At 66.7% G+C, this 18397-nt stretch overlaps 3 protein-coding genes across 3 annotated transcripts; 2 read left to right on the forward strand and 1 right to left on the reverse strand.

The window, feature by feature from the left end:
* Nucleotides 1-3538: 3538 nt before the first annotated feature.
* Nucleotides 3539-11017, forward strand: MNEG_3222 (hypothetical protein; the record flags this gene model as incomplete). The annotated part of the gene is made up of 18 exons (XM_014048302.1): nucleotides 3539-3547; nucleotides 3727-3781; nucleotides 4014-4261; nucleotides 4512-4796; nucleotides 5186-5362; nucleotides 5560-5674; nucleotides 6076-6195; nucleotides 6386-6468; nucleotides 6689-6769; nucleotides 6972-7209; nucleotides 7350-8520; nucleotides 8678-8870; nucleotides 9062-9162; nucleotides 9317-9443; nucleotides 9655-9903; nucleotides 10252-10341; nucleotides 10489-10652; nucleotides 10807-11017. 18 exons carry the CDS (start codon nucleotides 3539-3541, stop codon nucleotides 11015-11017), a joined length of 3717 nt encoding a protein of 1238 aa, XP_013903756.1.
* Nucleotides 11018-12491: 1474 nt separating this feature from the next.
* Nucleotides 12492-16364, forward strand: MNEG_3223 (hypothetical protein; the record flags this gene model as incomplete). Its single annotated transcript, XM_014048303.1, has 7 exons — nucleotides 12492-12719; nucleotides 13028-13120; nucleotides 13334-13405; nucleotides 13612-14067; nucleotides 14338-14430; nucleotides 14829-14981; nucleotides 15357-16364. 7 exons carry the CDS (start codon nucleotides 12492-12494, stop codon nucleotides 16362-16364), a joined length of 2103 nt encoding a protein of 700 aa, XP_013903757.1.
* Nucleotides 16365-18137: 1773 nt separating this feature from the next.
* MNEG_3224 (hypothetical protein) lies at nucleotides 18138-18335 on the reverse strand (the record flags this gene model as incomplete). Its single annotated transcript, XM_014048304.1, has 1 exon — nucleotides 18138-18335. A coding segment is annotated over one exon (198 nt), but the record flags the coding sequence as incomplete, so codon positions are not given.
* Between the last annotated feature and the right edge of the window lie 62 nt (nucleotides 18336-18397).

Genomic DNA, 18397 nt, shown 5'->3' on the forward strand with positions numbered 1-18397 from the left:
GGCTCAGAGGTGGAAATTGTGCTCATCAACGTGATTTCTGCTTGTATGCCCATGCTGCAGATTTTTAACATAGGAGCATGCTGCACTGTGCTGCAGCTTGCATACACCGCATCAAACTTATGGCGCCGATGACAGCGTGCTCATAGTGCTGCAGGGCGCACACCAAACCGGTATCGCCCAGCAAGTCAAAAGAGGTTATTGCGTGCTGCCCTGTGCTGCAGTCGACTTTTGCACATATATCTACTCGCATACAGCGGTTGGATGAACAGCAGAGAAGCTGAGCTGGAAACATGTGTTTGCACAGGGCAAACGTGGTGATAGGCATGCATCCAGCTGATGAGCAGCGCAGTTGAGCAGTCCCCCTCGCAAGAGCGAGTGAGCAAATGGTCGAACCAACGTCGCAACGTGCACTCTCTTACATGTGTGCTCATCAGCGCTGCGCACCCGTCCAGCTGAGCAGGACACACGCCCAATGTGGAACAGTCCATCTTGACCCACCCTGGCTGGAGTTCATTGACACGGGACACAGTACTACTCAGGCTCAGGGGTTTCTGGGCTTCAAATGGCTGTCGATAGAAGAGCACAGACTGAGACCCTTCCAAGACTTTCCGGCCCGGCCAGGAGGTCCAGCAATTTGACGCCGTCGGGCAACAAAAATAGCTGCGACCGTGGCTGCCCAATATGGCGCACCCAGCGGCCGTTCTCGCAAGCCTCCTAACCCGTGAGCGTCCCAGGCTGCCATAAATGAACCACCCAGGCCACAGGCAGCGCTGCAGGAAGCTGGCCGGTTGCGCCAAAGGCTGATGCCAAATGCTGCACGCCACGCAACCGGCGCGGCGGCCCCCACGCCGCAACCGCTGCAACCCAGCCCACGTGCGTTGCGGCCCCCGGCCGCGGCGCCATGCACGCATTGGCGGCCAGGGGCTCGAAACAAGGATACGGATTGGGGTTCTTACAGCATCCCGCGGTTGCCCGCTTCTGGCGTCATCCAGGCTCACAGGACGAGACATGTCGCACAGGGTGACGGTGCCGCAACAGCAATGCCACTTGCTCAACCGGCAGCAATGCAAGCAAGCACAACCTTGTGTCAGCCATTTATCCTTAGGTTGTTATGTAAGGCATGGGCGCCGGCGCGCCGTCGAGCGGCGCGGCGGCTTGGTCGCGCCCCGAGGCAGTGCTTCTGCTTCGCTAGTCATGTGCGTGATAAGCGCAACCATGTCCGACGCGCTCACCTGGGCTGAACCCTGTGTGCTCGGGTACACCCCTTCGAATGGAGCAGACACACGCGGGATCACCTCCCAACACACAGCAGCATCGTCTCGCTGCCACTCACCAACAGGCGCGCCGTCCCGCATCCTCCTCGCGCGCTGTATGCTGTATGCTGTGTGCTGGGAGCCTGTGTGGGTCCGGGGGAGAGGGGCGAGCGTTTTGGTTCGCTCAGCGCGGAAGCTCTGCATCTCGCGCGGCCTCACTGCGCTCAGCAGCCTCCTGATACTGACTGCCCCTTGACATCCCCCGTTCCAAGTGCGTCCTATCGGCGCTCCGGCAGCTCACTGGGTTCGCCGGCATGCTGCATGCTGCTACTGCTTCGCTCGAGTGACTCATCACTGGCATGACATAGCTGCAGTCACCTTACTGAACAACCGTACAGCTGCAGCGGTATATTCTGAGATTTTGTTTCCTGAACCTTCACCGGTGGGTGCGCATGCTGCTCACTGATCATGGTTGATCACAGCGCGAAAAGCCGATCAGGTGGCTCGGACTGTTAGGCTCGAGGTGAGGAGTGTGCATTGGGTTACTTTTGTCATTGCCAAGTCACTCCGTGAGCGCTGTGACGCATCGTGCATGTGGCCCTCGTGCAGTGTACAGTATGTGTGTGTGACGTTGTCAGAGTGATCTGACACGGATCGCAGCGTGTTGTAATCACTCTGCACAGCAGTTCAACATTCCTGTGTCCTCCCCCTTCCCTCTCAGCGCTGAAAGCACAGGTGTGGCGAACGGGAGATGCAGCAGGGCGCAGCATCCCCATGGGGGCCGGACCTGGATCTGTTGCTGAAGGTCCTCCAGCGGGCGCGCCATCATGCCGCCGATCGCTACCAGCGAGGTGTGAGGAATGCGCTGGAGCAGGTACTCCGCGCGAGTATTTCGGGCAACGCCAAGCTGTCGTGGGTGCTGGAGGCAGAGGAGCAGAGGCTCATCACTGAACAAGAAGCTGCAATTGTACTCGATGCTGTTTGGTGTGTGCCACCCTCCGCAGCAGAACAGCCAGTTGCCGCAGGAGGCACACAGGCACCGGTGCTGGTGAATGCTGAGCAGCAGCAGCAGCAGCAGCAGCAGCAGCAGCAGCAGCAGCAGCAGCAGCAGCAGCAGCAGCAGCAGCAACATGATCATTATCAGCAGCAGCAGCAGCAGCAGCAGCAGCAGCAGCAGCAGCAGCAGCAGCAGCAGCAGCAGCAGCATAACGCGGCTGCGGACGGGGAGCTGCAGCATGACGTGATTGTCATTGATTGCAGCGATCACGAGGGGCAGCAAGAGGACGCTTCCAATACGTTGCAGTCAAAGCAGGAGCAGCAGCAACAGCGTGACGGCCTGGTGCAGGAGCAGCCACCGCAGGGGCTGCAGCAGCAGGAGGAAGGCCAAGCAGACGGGGCGGAAGCATCCGGGGGGCAGCCAGAATGCAGGCAGCAAACTCAGGCGCGGCGCCCTCACATAGGTACCATGGCGAATCAGTATCTGCCAGACGATGCAAGGAGCGCGGCCGTGCAGGCGAGGCCGGCGGGGCAGCAGCAGGAACAGGAGGAGGAGCAGGGCGAGGGGGCAGGGGAGCACAAGCTGCTCCCCTGCCAGGAGGAAGAAGGGGGCGTCCAGCTCGCCCTGAACGGGAACAGCCAGCGGCAGCGTCAACGCGCCGGCACCCATGACGCAACCGCCGCGGCCCGCACGGACGCGGCAGGCGGTAGTAACAGCGCCGCCGATGGGCCAGGCGCGCGATGCTGGCAGGCGGCGCCTTGGCGTGCAGAGGCTTTGCTCGTCGACGCGCTGCTGCAGCGATGCGAGGCCCAGCGATCGGAGACGCTTGCGGGCGTGGTCCCGGCCACGCTGCAGCACCTGTGAGTAGTGCGGCCTGTCGTGCGGGCCGTGCGCATCGCGTGCACAGACTTGGTGCAATGGCACCGCCCGCATTGGGGTGAAGCAGCTGGTTGCCGCGCCCAGCTGTGGATTTGCATGTGTGTATGATCTTCCTTCACCCCCCTTTCCACGACCGGCTGTTGGGTACAAACCCTGCCTGCATTGACCCGGCCTTGAATTTGCCCTCTCATTCCCCAGGGACGAGGCCGGTGTTGCTCCGGGGCTGCGGCGGCTGTCACACCAGCTGGCGGGTGTGGCCTGGATGATGATGTGCGAGGGGGTGCGGGGCCAGGAGCGCTTGAGTTGGCGAGGAGATGAAGAGACGTTCCAGGTGCTTCCCTATTGAAGTATGTGGGTTCTAATGTGTGATGCGTCAGCAAATGTGCTCGTGGCGAAAACATTACCTGTGATGTGTTGTGTGAGTGCGGGTGTGGGGGTGCGTGCGCATGCGGCGCGTGCGAGTGCATGTGTGCACGTACGCTTGCGCATGTAAGGGGATGCGCATGCATACATGCAAAAAAGTGCATACAGGTATCTGCAGCCTTTGCACCGCTGCTGTGCTCACCTGCCTACGTTCTCATCACGCCGCTGCTGCAGCTCCCCAGCGGGGGCATCCTGGCGGACGAGATGGGCATGGGCAAGACATACCAGGGTGCGCAGGAGTTGGGGGAGGACCGCCGGGGGCACCTCAGCAGCAGCATCGCTTGCATGGCAGCGCCTGCCACATGACGGCTGCTTGGCTGCCGCGCGAGCTGCCGCAGTAGCTGCAGGCGGGCAAGCAGTATCCTGCGCGCCGGCTGCATCGCATTGTTGATCAAGCCTTTCCATCCTGCCGTCCCTCGCGCCACCGCGCCCCCTTGCTCGCGCCCCCCTCTCCCCTTCAGCGATCCTGCTGATGATGCTCAGCCCCAAGCCCCCTCTGCCGGCGGACGCAAGCGCCGCCGCCGCGCCGACCACCGCTGTGCTTGGCGCCGTGGCGCCCGACATGGGCGGCGCAAGGGCGCTTGCAGTTGGGGACGGCCCCATCGGAGGCAGGCTGGGCGTGAAGACTACCCTTGTGGTGGCCCCGGATCACCTGACAGCGCAGTGGGAGGCAGAGATCCGCGTGGTGGACGCCGGGGGCCGCCTGAAGGTGCGACTGCGATTGGGTTTGGGGTGTTTTACGCATGGTTGTATCTATCTGGGAGGCCTGGGCAGGACAGCAGGAGCCCCGTGGTACCTGTCTAGTTGCAGCACACCATGTCCTGCCCAGCTGCCAGCTCGGTGGTTTTCCCAGGCCATGAGGAGAGCAGCGGGTGCCGGGCCTGCTGGTAATTGCAAGCGCAGCTTGCAAGGCTTGACATCGCGCATTGCCATGCCGCCCGCCCTTTTGGCGTGTCCAGGTGTTGGTCTGGGGCGACATGGCACCCATCGGCCCCGCAGACCCAGGAGGCCCCGGCGACACCAACAGCGGCGGGGCCGCCGATGACACTGACGGGGCCGCCGGCGACGACGGAAGGGGTGGCGCGGGCTACATCACTGGGCGCAAGCGCAGCCGTTCGCGCGGGCTGGACGCCGTGTGCCTCAGCGCAGGGGAGCAGCGGGACTTTGATATCCGCACCGAGATGGCGCCGAGGATCCTGTCTGGAGAGTGTGATGTCATCATCGTCCCGCTGAGCGTGGTGCAGGTGGGAGGGATACTCGCCCTGTGACTGGCCTCCTGTCCTGACTGGGAAATGCAGCGGCAAATGCGGCGCAGTGCCATGCATATTGCACACACGGTGTGAGAACTGCAGAGCTCTACCTGCACACAAACGTTGTCATCAGGTCTAAGTGATTTGGTAGTGCGTGGCTTTACACACGGAGCACCGTCTGCTCACAAACTTCATACCGTCAAAGTTGGGCGCACGTGCTCAAAATCATACCCAGTATACCTGTAATGCACGTGTAATCCACCACCCAGATCCAGGTCAAAGCCGCATGAGGCATCAGCCAAATTGTCACTCTACATCCCTTGATGCACAACCCGCAGCCGCATCCAACGTCCATCGACCGACAACCAACCCCGCAATCGCAGCGCGAGCTTGGCACGTACGGGCGCCTGTCGCGGCTGTCGAGCGACCGCCAGAGGCGGCGGCAGGAGGGCGGCGCCTGCGGCGAAGCCGAGGGCGTGGGCGTGGACGTCTTGAGCAACGCCTCGACCCCGCCGGCCACGGCCAAGCCGGACTACTACCGGCAGTCCCCCCTCGCACAGGTGTGGGCGCCGCGTCGCGCATGCCCCTCGTCTGCACATAGCCTGGCAGGCGCCTGGCGCGACACTTGAGCCCGGGCGCGCGCTTTGGTGCGTTCAGGTCACGGCGGCTTCACACTCCACCGCGGCCCCACTCTGTGCGCAATCCCAGTCCAGCCTCGTTGGTCTGAACCTGAAAAAGCAACCATGAAATCGGGCAGGTGGAGTTCTGGCGGCTGATCGTGGACGAGGCACAGGGCCTGGGCAGCAGCACACCAAACAAAGCGTTCAGAGACATCGACCGCATCGCGGCGCGGAGCAGATGGCTGCTGTCCGGTGCGACATGCACGCGCGCGCGTGTGCGCGCCGCGCCCTGCGGATTCGCAGCCAGCGAGCCGTGAACAGAATCGACGGAATTTCATCGCGCGACGCAGCATGCACGCGCCCAGGCTGCACAAGCGCCAAACGCGATTTGCCGACGCGGCGTATGGCTCGCTGGTTGCATGTTTCCGCAGGGACCCCATTCAGGCGGCTGGGGTCGGTGTGCTCCCTGCTGTCTTTCCTGTTTGGAGGGCCTGGAAGCTGCCCGCGCCTGGTCGAGAGGGCGGCGTCCATTCTGGAGCGGGGCGCCGGCGGCGCGCCGCCAGGCCCGACGGCGGGGGCCGGCGGGGCAGGGCCCAGCGGCGGCGGGGCCTGCGGCGCCGGCGGCGACGCCAGACCTGCGGATCCCGGCACAGCTGCGCAGCAGACTGGAGCAGAGGATCAGGAAGAGGCGGCGGGGGTGCTGCTGGGCGCTCTGCGGCACTCGCTGCTGCGGCGCACGCTGGAGTGCCTGCCTCTGCAGGACCAGCCGCCAGGTGTGGGGGAGCTTCATGTTTTCAAGGGGAGCACAGAAGCCGGCAAACCCTTCCAACGTTGTGTCGCTAACCCTTTCTGTGCACCCCTTGATTCGTGGGCACCCACACCCCCTTCCCTTTTTCATGAAGCGTGTGAGCCTGATCCTTCTGCCAATTGTTCCTCTGCGCTGACGTGTGTTGCAACCCGCAGCTCAGCGGTTTGTGACGCAGCGCTGCAAGCTGCAATGCAGTGACGCCGTCATGTACGATATCATGGCCAACGCAGCAGTGGAAGTGAGACGCTCGAGGCTTCAGCACTCCATGGGAAGCTTTCTGTGGTCTGATCTGGCATGCGCGGCCCCCGCCACTTGCGCAAAAGCAGCTGCTGTTTGCGGGCACGTTGAGGAGGGGCGCGGCGAGCGCCAGTGCCTGCGCGGAAGCGGGTGCGGGCGCTCAATGAGCGTGCAGCAGGCTGACGGTCTCGCACCTCTCTGCTTCCTTCCTGACTCCACAGTACGTGGACAGCCCGGCCGCCACCGACGCCGGCGTGAGGGAGTTCTACACACGCCTATTGGGATGCGGGATTGCCTCTCAGGTCAGTTTTGGTGGTCTCCCAGGGGTTGATGTTGAGCATGGCACGGTCTCGACACGACCTTCTTTGCAAAGCGGCTTGAAGGTAGTTCCAGTGTGGTTGCCAGTTTTTCCTGGCTCGGCCAACTTTCGATGACGCACCTGCTGTGCTCCGGTCTGGTCAACCGTGGTCAAACGACACTGCCGTGGTCAAACGACAAAAACAGGTCGACACCTGCACGAACGCAGCCCTGCTGCACGACAAGGGCTACTTCCCAGATCTGGTGCTGCCCGCCAGGGTCGGCCACTGCCAGTGTGCGCCACAGGACATGATCGCGGCCATCGTGCACGGCGGCTGCCTTCTGTACCTCGGGCAGAAGGGCGCAGCGGCCGCGCGGCAGGCAGCGGCCGCCGCAACCGCGCTTCTGGGCAGCTGCCCGGCAGGGCGGCACTCCGCCCACACACGTGAGTGCTGCGGACCGGCTCTCCTCGGATTGCAGTGGAGCGGGCCCGGCTCGCTCGCGCACGTGTTCTTTTGTGCCTGCCAGTCGGTGGATGCGCACAGCCGCTCGAATCACTCCCTGATGCCCGCGACTTCCATGCAGTCGGCGCCGTCACGGATCTGCTCTTGAAGGTCCGCAGCTACCTCCAGGATTGCAGGCTGAGGCCAATGGAGGAGGAGGACCGACAGGAGCAAACGCGCTGCAGCACGAGCAGCGGCAACAGCTGCACCAGCGGCGGCGCTGGGGCCGGCGACAGCGGGCAAGAGCACAGCCGCGACGAGCGGCGCGGCGCCGCCGCCGGCGGCGCCTGCGAAGAGGACGAAGGCGAGGGAGCGGATTGCGATGGCATGGAGGAGGACGGCCTCGAGCAGAACGGGGATGCGGGCGGCCGAAGGAAGCGCCGGGTCCGCAGCTCCAGTTGCCGCCACTACCGGCTGTGGGCGCGCCGCGCGGACCGCACCACCTACATAACAGGCTACGCCCTGGGCGGCCTGCCGTGGGGTCGCCGGCGCTGGGACGCGGCGCGGGTGGAGCAGCTGCAGGTGCAGGCTCAGATCCACTGGGCCGAGCTGCGGCTGGCTGAGGCTCTCGAGGCCGCAAGCAGCGGCACATCCGAGGCCGACGGCGGGCGCGGCGCCGTCGGCGGCGCCACGGGCGGGGGCGAGGCAGGCGGCGGCGGCGGCAGCAGGAGCGGCAGCGCCGGCGGGAGCGGCGGGCGTGCGGGCGACGCGGCTGGTTTGGCAGCGCTGCAGCAGACGTATCTTGCGGCGATGCGAGAGTGCGGGGCGGACGACAAGGCGGCGGCGGTGCTGCGCGATCTGCGCGAAGCAGTGCACCGCCTGCATGAGGCACAGGCCACCGCGCGCAGCGCGTCATCGCAAGTGAGGGCCTTTTGCACGAAGGCACCCGGCCTGGCGCAGCAGCAGGACCCCCGCTACGCAGCGGCGCTGGCCGTGGCGATCGCCGGCTGCGAGCAGGTGTTGCTCGGGAGGGACGCGGCTCTCACAGCGTGTAAGTCCTTGTGGCTGCTGCTGCCGAACTGCAGCATGCAAGAAGACGGCGGCGCCGCGGGCTTGGCGGCCCCTGGAAGCGCGGGCGGCGCCCCTGGCAGCGGCGGCGGCGGCGGCAGCAGCAGCGGCAGCAGCAGTGGCGGCGGCAGCGGCAGCGGCAGCGGCGGTGGCAGGTGCGCCGCGGACGGCGGCGGCGGTGTGGAGCGGCTGCTGCTTTTTCCAGTGCCCACGGCGGACCTGGAAGCTGCATGCCGCGCGGCGGAGTCGGCGCTGGCTGGCTACGACAAGACCTGGGACCTTGCTCATCAAGCAGCGGGACAAAAGGGAATTGATGTTGGACAGGGAAGCCTTGCAGATTGGACAGGTGGTGCAGCAGCTGAAATCTGCGTGTATCGGCCGCCCATGCGTCGCGCGGGGCAGCGGTCCGGCCGGGCAGCAAGGCGGCCACCTGCCGGAGCAGCTCTCCATCCTGCAGCATCAACTGGGCACGCTGCAGGGCGAGAAAGCTGCGGCGGGTCGCGTCGTCGAGGCTGCACAGGGCGTGATCAAGTTCCTCCAGCATGTGCGGCCGCAACCGCCGGCGATGGACGTTCAGGCGGCCGTTGAGGGCGCGGTGAGCCCGCAAGGCACGGCAGGGCTTGCTGGTGACCAGCCGCCGAGCGCCCGTTGCTCTTTGCCAGCGCGCCCTGCACCCCTTGTACAAGCCCCTGCGGCGCTGTGGGTGATGCAGCATGCGAGCGAATGGCATTGATACGCTCCACTTTGCTGCGTGCGCCCCTCCGTCCACCGCTCCACCCCCTGCAGCGGCGCCGCGGGGAGCGTCTCAGCATGCTGCGGTGGCGGCTGCGCAGGGAGATTATGCCGGCTTTGGAGGCTGCGCGGCAGCAGGGCGAGGAGCTGGGCGGGTGGGTCGGGCATTGTCGAGGCTGCACCCCTGCTCAGTGCTGAGGTTGCCTGAAACCGCCACTTCGTTTGGGCAAATGCCAGCTGCTGTGCGCGGTTGCGGATCCGTCGAGCCGCCTGGTTGATCGCGCAACCTACCTCATCTTGATCACGCAGGGCGCCGGAGGGCAGCAAGGAGCAGCACCTGAGCAACTGCGGCACCATGATGGCCGAGCTGAACTCCATGGTGCAGCAGCTGGTGGCCGCGAACGAGGCGCTGCCGCCCGACAAGCCTATTGAGAAGGTGTGCGGCTGGCTTGGCTTTTGCCTGGTGGGCTCGCAATCATGATCGGACGCGGGAGTCCGGAGGGTGCTGTGGTGATGACGCAGGGGCGCTGCTGTGCCGGAGTCCGTGCTGGGTAAGCCGCAGGGAGTGCACGTGTGTGCCACCGGGTCGCGCCAGGATATCATCAAATCAAGTGCATGCAACCCCACAACTCCACTCGCGCACTCAGTGGGTCATCGTCACGAGGACCAAGCCCATGTACTACCTGGTGTCGAGCGTGGTCCTCGACGTGCTCGGCCCCAGCGGGGTTGCGCACCTGTGCCGCGACGACTACAGCTCCAGCGACGGCCGGGCGGTCAAGAGGAGCGCGGGCCTCGGCGCGGCGGCCCGCGCCGCGCAGCTGCCGCGGAGGCTGGCGGCGTTCACGGACCCGGGGGACCGGCGGACGCCCGTGCTGCTGCTCGACTCGAACGCGCGGGTGCGGCAGCGGGCGCATGGGGCCCCGCGAGGGCACCACAAATGGTCAGGGGGCCCCGCGGCAGCACGGCGGCTCGGCGTCTTGGCGGCACGGCGGCGCAGCCTAGGGTGGCGCGTCCGCCTCTGATTCCTGCCTGTCCGATTCCCCAACGGTCGCCGAGCCCTGTGGCAGCAGCACCAGTAGGACTAATGCTGAGAGCAGCGGCATACATTTGCTGCCTCTATGAGTACCCATAGGCCCCCTGAGCCCCGTGTCCCCTGTTTTCAATGCGGCCGCCCTGCCTTGTTTATGGCCTGCCTTTCTGCCAATCTTTCCCGCGTGCCCTGCACCCAATCCTGCGTCCCGCAGAACGAGCAGGAGGCGTCCGGGCTCAGCCTCATACGCTGCTCCAAGATCATCCTGGTCGAGCCCATTACCTCGCGCTCCGCACTGCGCCAGGTCAGCGCCCAATCGCCAGCAAAGCGCGTCAGCCCTGCGCGCCTCGGGCGCGGCCGCTTGCGCGCCGGCTCAAGCTGGGCGTTCATTTCCATCCCCACCCCTCCGCTCGATGCTTCCGCTGCGCGTGCTGCGCGTGCTGCACCGCAGGTCCTGGCCCGCACGTACCGTCTCGGCCAAGACAAGGAGACTGAGGTGGTGTCGCTCGTGCCGCGCGGCACGCTGCACGAGCTCAAGCACCAGCGGTGCGCGCCCCCGCCCGCCCGCCGCAGGGACGCGCGGGCTGGCATGGCGGCGGGCGGCACGCAGCACGGGTCAGCAGCCGCAGCGGGAGCGTGGCTTGCTCAGATGCAGCGCTAAGTGGGGCGCCGCGACGCTCTCTGAAGTCTTGAAAAGTCGCGCGCCTTCTTTCATGACGACGTGAAGACAGCCGGCCATCTGAAGCGCCGTGCGCGTCCAAACTCGCAGGTTGGTCGAGCCGCTGCTCAAGTCAATCGTGGCGCAGCGCGCCGCGGGCGGCGGGGAAGCAGGGGGCAGGCCGGCGGCCGGGGCCCGCGCGGGCGCGCGCAGGGAGCAGCTGAGGCAGCAGGTGCAGGGGGAGGCGGAGCCCTCGGTGGACCAGATGAAGGAAGAGCTGCGGGAGGCGTTGCAGCACTGGCGGCGGGAGCGGGGCACGTGAGCGCCACGCCGCCAAGCTCGAGGGGTCTCATGGCCCCGCCTGTGACGCGCCGGCGCGAGCGGCCACCGTAATGGGGTGTGGCACGCACTGTTTGGGTGGTGTTGAAGTGGTGCTGGCACCTGACCTTTCGGCCGATAGACATCGCCCGTTGGCGCGTGTTGTTGTCCGCATGACGGGCGCCGCTTTGCAAGGGGCAAAGCACGGCACAAACGATCCTGTGATGCAGCAAATCAACGAACCGCTGGGCTCCGACCACTCACTCACGCACAAACACATCCCTTGTGGCATTTCCAGCCATTCATTGTCATTGAGGGCGACCACAAGGCACCTGTGCCCAACCTCACAGCCTGATTCGCAACCTATTGCCCGTACAATTCACCTGGGCCCTTGCGCTGCGCCTAGTGCTCGCGCGCATGGCCAGGACCGTTGCGCTGCCAGTGACGCGCATGCGGCCGGTAGTTGAGGAGGTTGCTCGCACGCCGGCTCAAGACCGGCGTTTTGTGCTACTAGGCCCCACTCAGCCTTCCCTGCCATCAGTCCTGCGTCACCTTGCCGGAGGTTTTGGGCCGCACGCACCACCCAGGCCTGAAGATTTATGCGGCGGCCGTGCCAACGGCGCACGCAGTAGCTGCCAGGATTAAAATCCCGCCACTCGGATAGCTACACCATTCAAGTAAAATATCCAGTGCCGCCTCTGCAGGCGCATGCGTCAGCAGGCTCGTGGTGGCACATATAATGATGGGGGTGCCCAGCTGGAAATGGGGGTGCCCAGCTGGAAATGGGGGCGAGACACGTGCTATGCACACCCAGGTTGTTGTCGCGGCCTGCTTGTTCCCTTCGCAAGCTCCTGCGTGCCTAGCCACTTGAGTTATGATGATTGTCATGTCTGTATCCAAAGTCAATGAAGGTGAGACCGGTCCAACCGCCCCAACCCAGCCGACAACCGCCTCGCTTGGCGGTTGTCCCCCTGTCTTTGCAGGCATGCTGCTGCCGCCATGACTGTGCTCGCCCTATATACAATGCTTCAGGAAGGATACCACGCGGGCACCTTGTTGAATGGAGATGCCAACATTCCAGCACATGCTTCGCACCCACCTCCACTAGTAGTGCAAGTGGGTCGAGCGCTTTGTCAGCATGCGTCGCGAGTGCCGGTGGGCCCAAGGCCGTCACACAGTGTGCACTGCGTGAAGCGAGGTGTGTTGTTGGTTTGTACATTATACACCGTGTCGCAATCGCGTCGGTCCCTCCACAACAGTCGACGTTCTCAACCGCGATACCAGCTTCGGCGTGCGATCCACCAACCTTGGAGGCCGTGTCGCGCCCGTGATTGCACATGTAAATAACATAGTCCTATCAAAGCTTGGTCTGCCATCCGGGCGCTCAAAGCGTGATTCGCGCGCTCCAAGTCAAAAAGGGCCTGACGCGCAGCTCAGAGACCCTGTCCCCGCTTTAGAAGCCTTGGATAGGTCCGTGAATGGGATCCAGCCTCAGCATAGTGCTGGCGGGCGCTGCCCCAGGCGGCGCCCAACTGCGAGCGCACAGCGGCGCGCGCCGCGCCTCGGTGCCCAACGCGCTGTGCCGGCCGCGCCGCCCCATGCCCAAGGCGGTTGACTACAGAAAGTTGCGCAAGCTGATCAAATGCCACAAGCTGGCTCCGTGTCACAACGGCCTCGATATGGACTGCGGCTCGCGCGATCTCGAGGTGCGCCGTTTCCCCCACCCCGGCCCGATCAAGGCGGTTGGCCTCGCGAATCCCTCCGACTGGGGGCTCTGCCGTTGCAGCATTGGCCATGCACAGCGCCGCTCTTCAGGGGCCGGGGCAATCCGTGGGCCTAGCCCATGGCAAGGGCGGCTTCGTGTGGTCGCGCTGAGGTTCTGCCGCATGCGGGCGTAGCCGGTCCCAGACCAGCTGCAGTAGGCCGCCCCCAGTGGGACGTGCCCCAGATTCATCCACCCCTTCCTGCGCTCGCCGTCGCCCCTAACGCGCCAACCTCACCCCTTTCCCTCCAGGTTGATGAGTGCCCCATCTGCTTTCTGGCCTACCCATCATTGAACCAGACCGTCTGCTGCAACAAGCTGGTCTGCACAGAGTGCTTCGTCAGGGTGCGCCCCAGGCGCCGCCGACACACGCCCCCTGGCCTTTCAAAGGCCGGCGGATGGGCGGCATGCATTAGTGGTATTGTGTTGGGCAATCTTTCAGCCAAATATGTTGCCATGGCTGACATGTGACGTCTGTTTGTGTACGACTCAGCTTGTGCGTCGGCCCACTCATTCCCTACCTCCACCATACCCGACCTGCGCACCCGACCTGCGCAGGTGCAATGCAGCTCCAAGCCGCCCGGCAAGGCCTGCTGCCCCTACTGCAAGGCAAACCCCTTGAGCGTGAAGGTGCGGCGGCCACCAAATACGTTCCCTCTCCCCGCCTTTCCAGGCCATGCGGTCGGCCTCATGCGGCGGGCATCGGCCCCCCACCTCTCCAGCGCCCAAACCGCCCTGAACGCCGCTGCTGGGTAACTTCAAAGGCTTTGGGTTGATGGCCGTACCAGCATCCTTGGATTGTTATCAATCGGTTGGACCAATCTCACATCCCGCAGTACATGGGTGCGAGGAGCCAGGAGGAGCGAGAGAGGGAGCGGCGCGAGGAGCAGGATGCCAACGAGGCGCTGATGCGCTGGCAGAAGCAGCAGGCTCAGCAGCAGACGCAGGAGCAGCGGCGGCCGCGTGCCGAGCAGCAGCAGCGGCAGCTGCAGCGACAGACCGAGCAGCAGCAGGGGCAGCAGGGGCAGCAGCGATGGCGGCAGCGGCAGCAGCCGCAGGAGGCTGAGGAGGGGGTGGTGGTGGAGGTCGTGGCAGTCGCGCCGGCGCACGCCGCCCCGCAGCCACCTGGCGCCCATGCGGCGGCGGCTTTCGAGATCGCCGCGCACGCCGCCGGCCCCAGCTCCGCGGTGGCCGCGCCTGCGGCAGGCATGGAGGGTGCCGGCAGTGGAGTCTGCGACCCGGGCACCTTCTTGCGCGATGCGGGCTGCACGAGCCATGACCTCTGGACTACGGTGGGCGGGCTGCGCAGCCAAGCTGAAGGGAACAGCGGGGGACCACGGCCGCGCGCGGCGCCCTTCTCCCCGCCGCTGGTCCCCGAAACGATGCGGCGGCGCCTGCGGCGTCCGGCGCAGCGGACGAGCGAGCTCAGCGCTGGCGGGCCGCTCGCACTCTCGCTTGTTGGGTCAAGCTCAACTCTCAAGCCTGGGCAGCCCCCAGCCCCTGCCTAGCCTGGGTCCCCCACACCCCCGCCCCCTGAACTCCTCAACCCTCGACCCCTGCAGCGCGACCAAGCGGCGCACCTCGCGGCGCGCTTCATCCCTGAGCCGCTGCTGGATCTTGAGGTGGCCAGCCTGGATGATCTGGATGACATCATGGTGGGTGCCTCCTGGACTGCCGATCTGGCATGCTTTCGCGCCGGCGTGGCGGCGCTCAAGCTCCGCCCCGCGTGCCCGTCAGTGGGCTAGCAGGCCTGGCACGCGCAAGTTTCAGCAGAGGTGTCGTGTCGCTCGTTTGACCAGCAGGGATTCAACCGTCAGCCTCGGCCAAGGCGCGGCGCGACCGCACGTGTATGTGTGCGCGCTGCGGGGAGGCGGCGCTTCTTTGAATGCCCAGCGAGGCCCCACCATGACGCCTGCCGCCCTGCTGTGACCGCCAGCGAAATTGCCACGGTTGCAACGCATTGCGCCCCCGTTGAGTCAGGACTTCGGCCGTCATGACGCACAATCCAACCTATTAACCTCCCACACCCACACCCCCGCGTTCACCCTCGCAGCTCCAGCAGGCTATCTGCGCGTCCCTCGGCCGCAGCTGGCTGCGGCCGCACGGCGGCGGCGCACCTGGGCAGGGGGAGCCGGCGGGCGGCGCGGCCGCGCTGCCGGACGGCCCCGCGGCGGGCCCCGCGGCGGCGCTGGCGCGGGCCGTGCAGGTGAGGGCGCGGGGCACGGCGTGTATTGGTGAGGGTGCTGCGCGACGGCCTAGTACATGCTACAGCCGGCTTTTTGTGATGAGATGGTGTATTGCGCATTGGCAGGGGGCTAAGCTGTCCCGGCCGATCTGGGCCTGCCCAGGGGCGGCTGCCGGCCTGCAGCTATTGGGTGTTGCTGCCCCATAGTCGAATTTCATGGGCTGCGCCACGGCTGCGCTGCAGGTCCCGGCCTGAGGCTGTCTTGCGCGCACGCGCTCCCACACGGGCGGTCTACCGCCGGCTCGCATGGCAAAAGGGCTGCGGGGCGCAGGGGCGGCGGCGGCAATAAGCAGCGGCGTGGAATTTATTGACTTGGCGCCCCTGCCCGCGGCGCAGGCGCCGCGCGGGCTCGGGGCTGCAAATGATGGCGACGGCGACGCCGCGGCTGCGGCGGAGGCGGTGGCAGCAGCGGAGGCGGCGGCAGCCGCGGCGGTGCAGCTTGCTTGCGTGCAGGCGCAGGAGCAGGCGTCAACCAGTGCAGGAGGTTTTTCAGCAGCAGCAGCAGCGCAACCCGAACCATGGGGCGAGTGCGGCGACGCCGGCGCCGACGCGTGCGGCGGCACGCGCGTGCCGCTCCTGCGCCTGCTAGCCGTGGCGATGGCGCACGGCCGGCCGGCGCCTGGGGCGGGCGGCGGCGTGTGCTGCATGATGGTTTTGCCCGACGGCTCCGCGGCGGCCCAGCAGCGGGCGAGCGACGATGCAGCAGCGCGCCTAGAGGGCCTGGCGCTGATCAATGGTAATGCGCCAGCCGGCGGCGGCGGCGGCGGCGGCGGAAATGGGGATGCCGGGACTGAGAGTGAGCTGCGGCAGCAGCTGAGGGACGAGGCCGGGTCTTTCGGCCGCCTAGATTCGGTAGAGGGCTGGCTGCTGCAGCCGGCCGCAGACGGGCGCGCCCCCGCGGGCGCCCCGCCCGCGGCCGCGGTGCAGCCGCCGCAGCGCAAGCTGGCCGTGCTGGTGAACCCGGACGGGTCGCTCGCGGTGCTGGAGGGCCCGCCGCCGACGGCGGGGGAGGCAGCGGCCGCAGCGGTCGCGGCGGCGTCTGAGGCGAGCGATGAGGGCGACCTGCGGCTGCAGCGCGCGCTGGCCGCGGCCGATGCGGAGTTTGCCGCCCGGGTCGCGGCCGCCGCCGGCGCCGGCGCCGGTGACGCCATCGGTGCCGGCCTGCCGGCCGACGGGCCCACCACGAGCGCTGGCGGACGGGGCGGCGGCGAGGGCGAGGGCGCGGGCGGCGGCGGCGGCGGCGGCGGCGGCGCGCCCGAGCCGGATCTTGATTTTGCGGAGCGGCTGAGGCGCGCGGACGAGCGTTTCCGCGCAGGTGCTTGGGGGCAGGATGACCCGCGGTGACAGGCCCCGATGAGGGCGCACGATAGAGCGCGCGCCGTCCCACCAGTAGCAACAATGCGACTGCCGTCGGCGCGCTTCGGCAGGACCTTTCATTCGACGCCGCAGCAGGCGGGCACCCAGTGCGCGCCGCCCGCGCGCTCAGAGACACGGCCCGCGCGCGTCGTCCGGGGCTGCGCACGGCGCGCCCGCGGGACGCTCACCCGTGCGTGGCCTTTGATTGCATCCCATTCCCAACTGTACTGCCGCTCGCTGCGTGTGTCTAGGTTAGCACGAGCTTCAACCTCGCTGCCGGTGCCAACGAGTCCCACGTCATTGGCGCCAGCCGAGGTTGAAAAAAGGTCCCGAGGTTTGATGATCGGCAGGTTGCACCCCCCACGCCCTCTGTATCTGACGGCAGCAATCTGTGGCATAGCCTGCGGCATCCGATGTGCCGCATTCAGGAATTTGGCAGCCTCTTTTATCAGCTTTTATGATATCTCCACCTCAGCAGGCCGAAACCCCTCGCAGCGACCTGCCCTGCTGAACTGGCAGGTGTGTAAAGCCCCAAGTGTTGCTTCGACTTCCTTCTGATCCTGGAACCGGCCGTGCCTGGCCGTGCAGTGCGCAGTCCTGGCGTTTGAACCCCCCCTCACAGCGCCGGTCTGGCATGCGGCGCGTTTCTTTGCTCCGGGAGACCAAAGCGTAAACCAAAGCAGGGCGCCCGTCACCAGCGCTTTACTTTGCATGATGCGCGCCGCGTTACGAGGCGGCAGCTGCAGCGGGAGCGCGTGGGTTTGCGAAGCGAGCCTGGTGCTGCCGCTCTGCAATACACGCCAGGGAAAGTCCGGAAGGGGGCGAAGTAACATAGGCCCAGGCAAGGCGCACGGTGCGGCTGCCGAGGGCAGGAGCACGCAGCAGGGTGATTCGGGAAGGGCTGGCGTGTGCCGCCGGCAGTCTCCCCCCATGCCAGGGTTTGTGTGCGCGTGTGCGCGCGTGTGCGTGTGTGCATGGGTGGCTGGACACGGCGGTGCGGGCGAGCCGTGGCCTCGGGGTGCCTGCGCGCGTGCGCGGGGCTCGCCCGCGGTGGGGGGCTATGCAAACAGTGGTTATGGTGACGTCCTGCGCGAGGGCCATGCCGGCCAGACCCGCGGCCGCCAGGGTTGGCGTGACACCGTTCGGGAGTTGGAGCGGGGGGTCTGTAGCGATTAGCGGTGCGACAGAGGAGGGCGGCGTAAGGGGCAGGCGTTGTGACAGAGCGGCGCGAATGGGGGGGAGCGGACAAGGGGGCGGCCGGCGGCACCAGGAGGCGATCCCCGTACGGGTTTGTGTGGGTCGTGCCCAAGCGCCTCAGCGTTGAGGGCAGGGGCAGTGCTGGGCGCAAAGGGAGCTCCGGAGGCGCGGGGGAGGCGGCGGCAGTTGAAGTGACAACGGTAGGGCTACGGTTCAGAGTGCTTTGTCATTGCATGGGCACGCACACCCGCGCCCGCAAAGAGCAGTAGCAGTGCCGAGCAGCGCGCCGCGTGCAAGCCAGTGGCGCCGCGCCTCACGCCCTGCAATTCATGGGCCTGCGCGCGCCCTGCGGCGCACTGGCGCGTTCCGGGCGGCGCCTGAGCAGGTGGCGTGCCGCGCGGGCCGGGCCCGGCGGCGGCATGGGTGAGAAATGTGGATGGCGGCTGAGCGCGGGGCAAGCGGCTGATGCGCTTGGCCGGCGCCCTCCAGGCGGCACCCGCAAACCCGCGCCCGAAAGGTGGGCGCGGCGCGCAGCCTACGCAGCTGGCAAGGGTCGGCGCGAACGGGAGAGCCGGCTGGCAGCTGCGCGGCAGCTACCACCCGCCGCAGGGGACGATCAGCAGCTCCTCCTCCCAGAACTCGCCATGACCCGACAGCAGCGCAAAGGGTGACACAGGCGTGCCCCCGCTGCCGCCGCTCGCAATGCTGCCGCCGCCGCCGCCGCCAGCCGGGCCCCTGCTGCTGCGGCGCGACGCGCCGCGCCTCGGGGTGGACCCCGCAGAAGTGCCCGCGCTCGCCGCCGCGCCCCCGCCCCCGCCCCCGCC

Source organism: Monoraphidium neglectum (genome assembly GCF_000611645.1).
Source record: "Monoraphidium neglectum strain SAG 48.87 unplaced genomic scaffold scaffold00395, whole genome shotgun sequence".
In the NCBI taxonomy this organism is placed as follows: Eukaryota; Viridiplantae; Chlorophyta; class Chlorophyceae; order Sphaeropleales; family Selenastraceae; genus Monoraphidium; species Monoraphidium neglectum.